The sequence below is a fragment of the Chiloscyllium plagiosum genome, chromosome 18 (assembly GCF_004010195.1).
Source record: "Chiloscyllium plagiosum isolate BGI_BamShark_2017 chromosome 18, ASM401019v2, whole genome shotgun sequence".
NCBI lineage: Eukaryota > Metazoa > Chordata > Chondrichthyes > Orectolobiformes > Hemiscylliidae > Chiloscyllium > Chiloscyllium plagiosum.
Window position 1 is genome coordinate 16,412,737 of NC_057727.1, and position 10,738 is coordinate 16,423,474.

Below are 10,738 nucleotides of genomic sequence, written 5' to 3' on the forward strand. Positions count from 1 at the left end.
ACCCAAGGCTGGGATTGAACCTGGGTCCCTGGTGCTGTGAGGCAGCAATGCTAACCATGCAACCACCTCTCTATCTGTGGTTGGATTGCGTGACTGTGAACTACACAACAGTGATGTTACACAAGGAGGTAGCTCATGCCAAGAGGCCAGTAGGGAACACAAAGAACTCAATGATGCTGTCACATTTACTTGATCACAAGTGGAAAACTCTAGCTGACGTTCGACTGTCAATGTAGACACCAGCTATGGACAGGGATTTGCCACCCTGCAACATGTGATTTCAGAAGCTCCGATGGGACACTAGTCCTGTGTAAACAAGACATGGGCAGAAAGCATCCTTCACTACTGGTAAGGGATACCTTCAGGTATGGCAACAGTGATAAAATTTAATTTTACAGAATTGGCTTATTCGGCCATCAAATGAAGTGATGCAATGTGACCTCACCATGGCTTCTGAGGATGTATTCCCATCAGCTGTTGTTAGTGGGAGAATGTCAACCAACCAAACACATTTATTCCAACTTTAAATAAAAACTTATTTATTCAATTTTGTAATCCTATCTGTCAAAGTGTATTCATGAGCGAACTGGTGACACTCTATTAGCTTATTTGGAAAAGACTGACAGTCCTCACTGAATCTGCATGGTGCTACAATGGAAGTGAATTATTCACTAAACAGCCTTTAAATATATTCCTTGCCTCATTTCCATTTACTGAAATTCTGTGGTTATTCTGTTCCAGGATTTATTTTTATCATGGGCTTCCCAAAATTATTATTAAATCAGGAAAAAAAGACTTAATTGTGTTTTGTGTGCATTTTTCAGCTTGAAACAATTTAGAAATTGTTTATAATGTACTAACCCTTCAAACAAACAAAAGGAAAGAAATTGAAACATACTCAGCAGCATTTGAACAGGATTCAGCTCATGGCCTATAAACCATTGAAAAAGAATAACAGGCACTTGAAAAGGTCATGGAACCTGGCACTGATGTAAGTGCAAAACAATGTTGGATGTTGAAAAGGGAGGTCTACAGGGTTACACTGAAATAACTTCTGATGCAGAAATGCACAATGTCAGGTCCTCAAACATAAGGTAACTTTTCAGTGACTGAGGGACGTCAAGAGTCCTGATGGCGTGGAGCTTCCGATAGCCAATCAACTCACGGATTTTCAGCCGGCAGGTTTGCTTCAATGATAGTGGGTTCTTCTGATATCCATCGATCCAGGACAGGAAGGTGGTCTTGGAAGCCAGCTGCTTAGGGGCCTCTCCAGTGTTCTGAAATAATAACACACTTCAAAGTGTCACTGCTCTCAAGCCGGAGTTCAGTGGATCACAACTTAAAATATAAACTGGGTGCTAGTGACTCTGCAATCTAGAACAAAATATCACTGGAAAATGATTTGCTAATATTTTAAAAATGGATATACCTTAACTTTAAACAAGTGAAAACAAATTGTTCTTATAGTATAGATTTGAAGACAGAAAGTTCTGGAGAAACTGACAGTATATGTGAAGAGGCATGCACAATTTCAATTGGACTACCTTCGAATAAATACCTTTTCACTTGTTTAAAGAATAACTTCTGTTTTCTAGCACAACTATCAATTTATTGATGATCCAGGTAATATCCTGGGGACTCAGGTTCGAATCCCACCACAGCACACAGTGGAATTTGAATTCAGTTTTTAAATATCTGGAATTAAGAGTCTATTCCGAAGTGTCAATTTTCAGAAAAACCCATCTGGTTCATTAATGTACTTTCGGGAAAGAATCTGCCATCCTTACTTGGTCTAACCTACATGTGACTCCAGACCCACAACAATGTGGTTGACTCTTAACTGCCTTCTGGGTAGTTAAGGATGGGCAATAAATGCTGGCCTAGCCAGCAACACCCTCATCCCGTAAATGAATAAACACAAGAGTTTCCTTCTGTTGCAAGTTGATTGAGTGAGCAATGTGACAAAGAAAAACCAAATTGTGGGGGGTGAACAAACATTTGGTATTTGGAATAGCTGAGAAATTTTGTTATATAAAAGTTTGAAATAGACTTTGAAGGCATATTATGATCTGACAAAATATAAAGTTTATTAACAGGTACCAAGTCCCTCTGTAAAATGGATAATGTTACCAATTCTTAAGCTGTTGCCCTTGGCACATTTGGCTTCCAAGTAGGGTTTTCTGGTCCCTCTATATACACCATGATTGAGTTCAGAAACTCAATACGATAGGTCCTGGAACTTTGCTCACATTTCTGAGCTTCAATTCTGAGCAATTTTACAATATATTTTCATATCATTAGTCAACATCATTCAAAAGGGGTGGCATTGGTGGCTCACTGGTTAGCACTGATGCCTCACAGCATCAGGGACCTGAGCGGCTGTCTGTGTAGAGTTTGCACATTCTCCCCGTGTCTGCGTGGGTTTCCTCCGGGTGCTCCAGTTTCCTCCCACAGTCCAAGGACGTGCAGGTTAGGTGATTGGCCAGGCTAAATTGTCTGGTAGTGTGCAGGGATACGCAGGCTAGGTGGATTAGCTGTGGTAAATGCAGTTACAGGGATAATATGAGGGTGGGTCTGGGTGGGATGTTCTTCAGAGGGTCTGTATGGACTGGATGGGCCGAACGGCCCACTTCCACACTGTAGGGATTTTTGATTCAAAATAATTCTGGAAAATACTTATACTTGGGCTTTCCAAATGATAACCAATGTTATCAAAACAAGCCAGCTTTTCATTATCTCATTTCTATTTGTGGAACTTCATTATCAGTAAAGTTGGCTGCTGTGTCTCTTACTTTACAGCAGTCACTACATAGCAGATGTATTTAATCAGCTGTGAGGCCCTTTGAGCCATCCTGAGGTTGCCAGTTGAAATAGCTGAGTTGGGAGACTGAAAATCTAAAGGTCCCTGGGTTTTAGCAAAATAAGCAGTTCCTGACCATGTCAGTCTTCATTTAGATGATCTCAGGGAATGAAATGTCAAATTTTGTAAGCCAAGTTGATATTAAAAAGGAAGAGGCGCCCTGCATCTTAAAAGTATTAAGGTAGAGAGGTCCCCAGGTCCTGATGAGATCTACCCTAGAATATTGATGGAGGCAAGAGAACAAATTGCTGGAGCACTGATTCCTCTTTGATTCCTCTTTGGTCACAGGTGAGGTCCCAGAGGACTGGAGAATAGCCAATGTTGTCCCATTATTTAGGAAGGGTAGCAGGAATAATCCTGGAAAGTACCGGTCTGTGAGTCTCATGTCAATGGTAGGGAAGTTATTTGAAAAGATTCTCAGGAACAAGATCATTTAGAAACAAATAGACCTATTAGTGATAAACAGCCTGGTTTGTGCAGGGGAAGCTGTGCTTCACTAACTTGATCGAAATCTTTGAAGAGGTGACAAAGATAATGGATGAGGGAGAAGTGGTTGATGTTGTCTACATGGTCTTCAGTAATGCCTTTGACAAGGTCCCTCAAGGCAGACTGGTGCAAAAGGTGAAGTCATATCGTATCAGGGGTGAGCTGGCAAGATGGATACAGAACTGGCTCAGTCATAGGAGACAGATGGAAAGGAAAAATGCTTTTCGGAATGGAGAGTTGTGACTAGTGGGTGTTCAACAGGGATCAGTGCTGGGACCTCTGCTGTTTGTGGTCTACATAAGTGATTTGGAGGAAAATGTAACAGGTTTAATTAGTAAGTTTGCGGACAATACAAAGATTGGTGGAGTTGCATAAAGTGAGGAAAATTGTCAGAGGATACAGCAGGATACCCATCACTTGAAGGAATGGGCAGAAAAAGGGCAGATGGAGCTTAATCCGGGCAAATGTGAGGTGATGCATTTTGGAAGGTTAAGTATAGGTGGAAATTATACAGTGAATGGCAGAGTATTGACAGTCAGAGGGATCTGGGTGTGTCGGTCCACAGATCACTGAAGGTGGCAGCACAGATAGATAAACTAGTAAAAAAGGCTTATGGCATGCTTGCCTTCATTGGAAGGGGCAATGCATATCAGGATAGACAAGTTATGCTGCAGCTTCATAGAACTTCAGTTAGGCCATTCTTGGAAATTGCCTTCAGTTCTGGTCACTGCACTACCAGGAAGATGTGGATGATTTGGAGGTGATACAAAAAGGTTTTATCAGGATGTTGCCAGGAATGGGGGATTTTAGCTATGAATAAAGGTTGAATAGACTGAGTTTGTTTTCACTGGAATGCAGAAGGTTGAAGGACAACCTAATAGAAGTTTATAAGATTGTGAATGGCATGAATAGAGTGGAATGTATGAGGCTTTCCAAGGGTGGAGGAGTCAATTACTAGAGAAACACAGGTTCAAGGTGCAAGGGGGATGTTTAAAAGAGATGTGTGAGGCAGGTTTTTCACACAAAGGGTGGTAAGTGCCTGGAACACGCTGCCAGAGGAGGTGGTGGAAGCAGACACAATAGAAGCACCTGGACGAATACATAAATAGGAAGGGAATAGAGGAATACAGATCCTGTAAGTGAAGACAATTTTAATATGGAAGGGCAAAATGTGTCAGTGCAGGCTTGGAGGGCCGAATGGCCTGTTCCTGTGCTGTGTGGCTCTTTCCTTCTTGAAAGGTTCGATATAAATGCAAGTTTTTTTAAATTTAGCATCATCATCATTTAGGAACAGCATTACAGTAGAATCATGATAAACAAAACATAGAAGTGGGAAAAGGCTGGGAAGGAAATTTCATCTGGACCCACCCCCCTTCATCTTGCACAGAAACAGATTGCCACAGCTCACCTTCAGATTGAAGGTGTCTTTTTTAATCACAAAATCTTTGGCAAAGATTGGCAGAGGAAGGAAAGGCACTCCATCTTTCAAACTAAATATAGAAAAATTAGAACCAATTATTATTTTAGGCCTGAGAAGTTGTTACTTATTAAACAACCCATTTGACTGTAATTAATTCCATATTATTATTTTTCCATCTGTAAATAGATATTGGCAGGACAGGACAGGACATGAGTATTGCTGAGAGAAGACACATTATATTGAAGCTTTTCATCTTGTATACATCAGGACATTTTGCAAGAATATCTATGTAAAGGGGAACAATGTTGTTATACTGTGTAAGAAGAGAATGTTGATTCATTTCCAGTGGGACTCTGGTGAGTGATTGGTTGGCAATGCCACTGTCATTCAGAGTTCACTTGCCAATCAATCAGTGGACATTTTTCAAACAGTGTAAACATCTTGTTCCTATTTACTCTGGCATTCTTGCAAAGTTTCCTGATGGGTACAAGAAAAAAGGTTTCATTTCTCAGCAGTACCACCATATTCCATATTTGTGAAATTTTATATGACGTGGATTAAACTTTGAAGTTACTGAAAACAAAAATCAGGAGAGATGCAAAATAGATGACTGGCTTGTCACCAATTTTACACTATTTCACACATTCAAGATCTATCTCATAGTCACAAGTGAAAACAGCAATTTCTGGAAAAGCTCAGCAGGTTTGGCAGCATCTGTGGAGAGAAATCAGACTCAGTAGTTTGGATCCAGTGACCCTTCCTCAGAACTCCTTATGTTGCTTGATGCTGCTGTCGTACCAATGCTCCGAATTTTTTTCCATACCTTATTTCTGTAAGTGATTTTTGCTCCAGACAGGACAAGCAATCGTAAACAGTCAAGTTGTCCACTGCAGGCAGCCAAGTACATAGGGGTTACACCCCAGTTGTCAGGGAGATCTACATCTGCTCCATTCTGTAATAGAAAAGGAGTAGCAAGGAAAAACGTGATGCTAAATCTATAAGATTCATTGAATCTTTTAATAAATTCTTGCAGATAGTAATATGTTGAAAGATTACATGTTTATGTCCTTTGGAATTTCTTCCATAGTGGACTTTTATCCTTTGATGTCCCTGGATGACACTCTGACCCCAGCTGAAAATCTTAGTAATATTCCCAAGCACATCAGTTATTAAATGTCACAGGGGAATCCTCCTTTTCTTCATTGAACTCTATGCTCCAAACTCCACCTCATATAGGTCCAAGGAGGCAGGTCCAATGCAGCCAGAGACAACAATAAAACCGAGAAACCAATTTGATCCACAATGGCGAACAGAGCTGGCCAGACGTGCAAGGAGTCAGAGTTGCTGTGGACACAAACAAGTTTACATGCATGTTTTTGCCTGGAGCTATGATGGATGGTGGTAGAGGCTCCAATTCCTTTCCAGTATGCAGCTGATTGGAATTTCCCCTGCTGTTACCATCCACCACTGCCAATTTTGGAAAAATTTACAATTTAATGCTCAACCCGTTTTGGCCAAATTACGAACACACTCCATGGCCATGAAGTCCTGGAGTGGGACAAGATCCTAGAGCTTCTGGCTCAGAGGCAGGGACACTATCCACTATGCCACAACATCTCTTCACTAAAGCGTTATTCTGTTTATTTCCAATCTGACTTACTTTCTCAGAGGGAACTGCATTCTTTCAGTCTCGTTATTTGTATAATGGCAATGGGAAACCACAGACTTGGAGCATCACAGCACCAACTCATACCTTACCACTGTGTTTTCATACCATGAAACATTCAAGTTAAATTTGTGATTGTGGAATTTTTTCAAGTCCTGAACCAAACAGTACTGTTTTCTCAGACTAATTCCTGATTCCTGGAAGTTCCAGCCTTATTTTGCCGATTATTCGTATTCCACGCTCAGTGCCATGCCAGAGCGCTAACCTGTATGAGAAGCAGAGCACAATCAGGAAACAGACCGATAACAGCATGCAGAGGAGTGGCTCCATGTTTACACTGGCTGTTGGCATCAGCACCATGTTCCAGCAGTAACTCAATGCAGGCTCGCTGTCCTTTGTATGCAGCCCAGTAGAGGGGGCTCTTGCCATAGTAATCCTTCTGATTGATCTGATCTTCACCTGAAATGACACCAAACGATCAAACATAATTACTAGTTGAGAAGTGACGTTACAAATCCTCAGATGTGTATAACTATGTTTCACACTCAACCCTCATATCCCACATGTATCACTTTATTAGAAAGTTGTTATTCTGTACCAATGCACAGGGTCAGTACGACAAGAGCAGCATACCCTTCCCTCTGTTCTGTTCCACGACACTGAGAACTGCATGTGTGTATTATTGTTTTGTTGTCAAACTACAACATTTGTGAGTTCTTTTCATTCTTTCAGCGCTACATTGGTTACTAAAACTTAAACACAACTCTTACCACATAAGATCGTAAGACCCCAAGATACAGGAGCAAACATAGGCCATTCAGCCCATTGAGTCTGCTCAGCCATTCAATGAGCTCATTGTTGATCTGATAATTCTCAACTCTACTCTCCTGACTTATCCCAAAAAACCTTGATTCCATTACTGATTAAAAATATGTGTATCTCAGCCTTGAATATACTTAATGAACCAATTTCAACACCCCTCTGTGACAAAGAATTCCACAGATGCATAACCTGCTGAGGAAACCATAAGAACGAGGAGCAGGAGTTGGCCTTCTGGCCCTTCGAGCCTGCTACGCCATTCAATAAGAGCAGGCTGATCTTTTTGTGGACTCAGCTCCACTTACCCGCCCTCTCACCGTAATCTTTAATTCCTTTACTGTTCAAAAAAATTATCTAACTTAGCTTTAGGAACATTTACAGAGGAAGCCTCAACCACTTCACTGGGCAGGGAATTCCAGAGATTCATAACTCTCTGGGTGAAGAAGTTCCTTCTCAATTCAGTCCCAAATCTGCTCCCCTTAATCTTGAGGCTATGCCCTCTTGTCCTAGTTTCACCCACCAGTGGAAACATCCTCTCTACTTCTATCTTATCTATTCCCTTCATAATTTTTTATGTTTCTATAAGCTTCCCTCCCCCCTCCATTCTACTGAATTCCAGTGAATATAATCCCAGTCTACTCAGTCTCCCCTCATAAGCCAACCCTCTCAACTCCAGAATCAACCTAGTGATTTCTTTTGCACCCCCTCCAGTGCCACTATGTCCTTTATCGAGTAAGGAGACCAAAACTGCATGCAATACTGCAGGCGTGGCCTCACCAGCACCCTATTCACCTGCAACATAATTTCCCTGCTTTTAAACTCAATCCCTTCAGCAATAAAGGACAAAATTCAATTTGCCTTCTTAATTACCTGTTGCACCTGCAGACCAACCTTCTGTGATTCATGCACAAGGACACCCAGGTCCCTTTGCATAGCAATTCTTCATTTCTGCCTTCAATGTGTGACCCCTTATTCTGAAATTGTGCCCTCTGGTCCCAGGCTCTCCCACAAAGGGAAACAACTTCTTCCAAATCTATCCTGTCAAGCTCCCTAAGAATCTTGTATGTTTCAATAAAGCCATCTCTCATTCTGATAATCTGTAATGACTACAAGAACAGCCTACACAACTTCTCTTCATCGCACCCTTCCTGGAATCATAGAATCCCTACATGTGGAAACAGGCCCTTCAGCCCAACAAATCCACACCAACCCTCTGAAGACTAACCCACCCAGACCCATTCCCTTACATTTACCCCTGACTAATGCCCCTAACCTACACATCTCTCAATACCATCAGACAATTTAGCATGGCTAACTCACCTAACCTGTACATCTGTGGATTATGGGAGGAAACCAGAGCACTCAAGGGAAACCCAGGCAGACACAGGGAGAATGTAAAAACTCCACACAGTCACCCGAGGCTGGAATCGAACCCAGTTTCTTGGTGCTGTGAGGCAGCAGCGCTAACCATTGAGCTACCATGCCACCCTCTGCCACTAGGAATCAACCGAGTGAATTTCTCTGGACTGCCTCTAATATCAGTACATCTTCCGTTGAGAAGAGGACTGAAGTGTTCATTGTATTCCAGATGTGGCCTGACTTGTGCCTTGTATACTTTTAGCAAGACTTCCCTATGTTTATACTCCATTCCTTTTGAAATAATGTCTGTCTGTCTGTTTGCCTTCCCTATTACCCACTGCATGTTAATGCTAGCTTTCTGTGACAAATGCACAAGGATCCTCAAAATCCCTGGGATGGAGGGTTCTGCAATCTTTCTCCATTTAAATGAATTTCAGCTCTATTTTTCCTGCCAAGGTGCATCACCACACATTTTCCTACATTGCATTTCAGCTACCAATTTTCTTCCCCACTCATTTAACCTGTCTCCCACTAATCCCAATCTAGCCCTCCCAAAGTCCTGATCCCTCCACCATCACCACACACCCTTACCAGGTTCTGATCTACCTGCCAGCCCTGATTGGATCCCCTCTGCCTCCACCAGACCTAATACTCCGAACAGTCCTGATTTCCCTACCCCATCCCAGTATCTTTACCAGACAATCCATATCCCCTGAAATCTGCACGCACATGATTTAAAGTGGCACATTGCAGGTATGCATTGGCATCAGCAAATGCAGCCTTGACTATTTAGTTTGTCTGGAATGCTATTGATACCCTTGACCATAAAGGTTGGTTCCAAGTGTTTAATCACTGCCTCTGCCATTATCTGGTTCCCCATTATTATTTCACCAGCCTCAGTTTCTAATGCGCCTACAGTCACTTTTGCTTCTCTTTTCCTTTTTATAAGTTTGAACAAGCTCTAATGTCCTTTTTAGCATTACATCTGAGTTTGCTCTTGTACAGTATTTCATTTTCTCCCCGGTGGAGATGGTGCTTCAAAGAATCAGGGTCAAATGACCAAAACTGTAAGAACAAATTTCTGTTGTGCTCTGTCTTAAGAGAGTTCACCACACAAAGGAAAACATCTCTCTTTCTTGCTGAACTAAATATTTTGGACAAATCCAGCTTGTTTCCAATACAGGTACACTGGTAATACAGCATTATGAGATTCAGCTTCTGATAAACTTCAGCAGCTTTTCCCCAGTTCAAGTCTGAGTTAAGACAGATTTTTAATCACGAAGGGAATCACGTGTTAAAGGGAAAAGGCAGAAAAGTGGAGTTGAGGATTATCAGATCAGCTATGATCTTATTGAATGGCAGAGCAGACTTGCTGAGCTGAATGAGGTAAAAACAATGACTGCAGATGCTGGAAACCAGATTCTGGATTAGTGGTGCTCGAAGAGCACAGCAATTCAGGCAGCATCCGAGGACAGGCAAAATCCGAGGACAGGCAAAATCGACGTTTCGGGCAAAAGCCCTTCATCAGGAATAAAGGCAGAGAGCCTGAAGCGTGGAGAGATAAGCTAGAGGAGGGGTTGCTGAACAAAGAGACCTTGGAATGCAGGTTCATAGTTCCATGAAAGTAGAGTTGCAGGTAGATAGGATAGTGAAGGCAGTGCTTCGTATGCTTTCCTTAATTGGTCAAACCATTGATTATAGGAGTTGAGAGGTCATGTTGCAGCTGTACAGGACATTGGTTAGACCGCTTTTGGAATATTGTGCGCAATTCTGGTCTCCTTCCTATCGGAAGGATGTTGTGAAACTTGAAAGGGTTCAGAAAAGATTTACAAGGATGTTGCCAGGGATGGAGAATTTGAGCTTTAGGGAGATGCTGAATAGGCTGGGGCTGTTTTTCCTTGAGCATCAGAGGCGGAGGGGTGACCTTATAGAGGTTTATAAAATCATGAGAGGCATGGATAGGATAAATAGACAAAGTCTTTTCCCTGGTGTGGGGGAGTCCAGAACTAGAGCGCATAGGTTTAGGGTGAGACAGGAAAGATTTTAAAGGGAATTAAGGGGCAACTTTTTCCACATAGAGGGTGGTGCGTGTGTGGAATGAGCTGGCAGAGGAAGTGGTAGAGGCTGG

The 10,738-nt window shown here is 42.0% G+C and overlaps 1 protein-coding gene across 2 annotated transcripts in view; it reads right to left on the reverse strand.

The window, feature by feature from the left end:
• The window catches only part of LOC122559194 (ankyrin repeat and SOCS box protein 13-like), a 23,893-nt gene continuing 13,155 nt past the window's right edge, over positions 1–10,738 (reverse strand). For both annotated transcript variants that reach the window (XM_043708576.1, XM_043708577.1), the window contains exons 4-6: positions 6,698–6,891; positions 5,590–5,718; positions 1–1,277 (exon numbers count right to left, since the gene is read on the reverse strand). In XM_043708576.1, the coding sequence (XP_043564511.1) occupies positions 1,038–1,277; positions 5,590–5,718; positions 6,698–6,891 (563 nt within the window). In that variant the 3' untranslated portion in view covers positions 1–1,037. The remainder of the gene's footprint in view (positions 1,278–5,589; positions 5,719–6,697; positions 6,892–10,738) is intronic.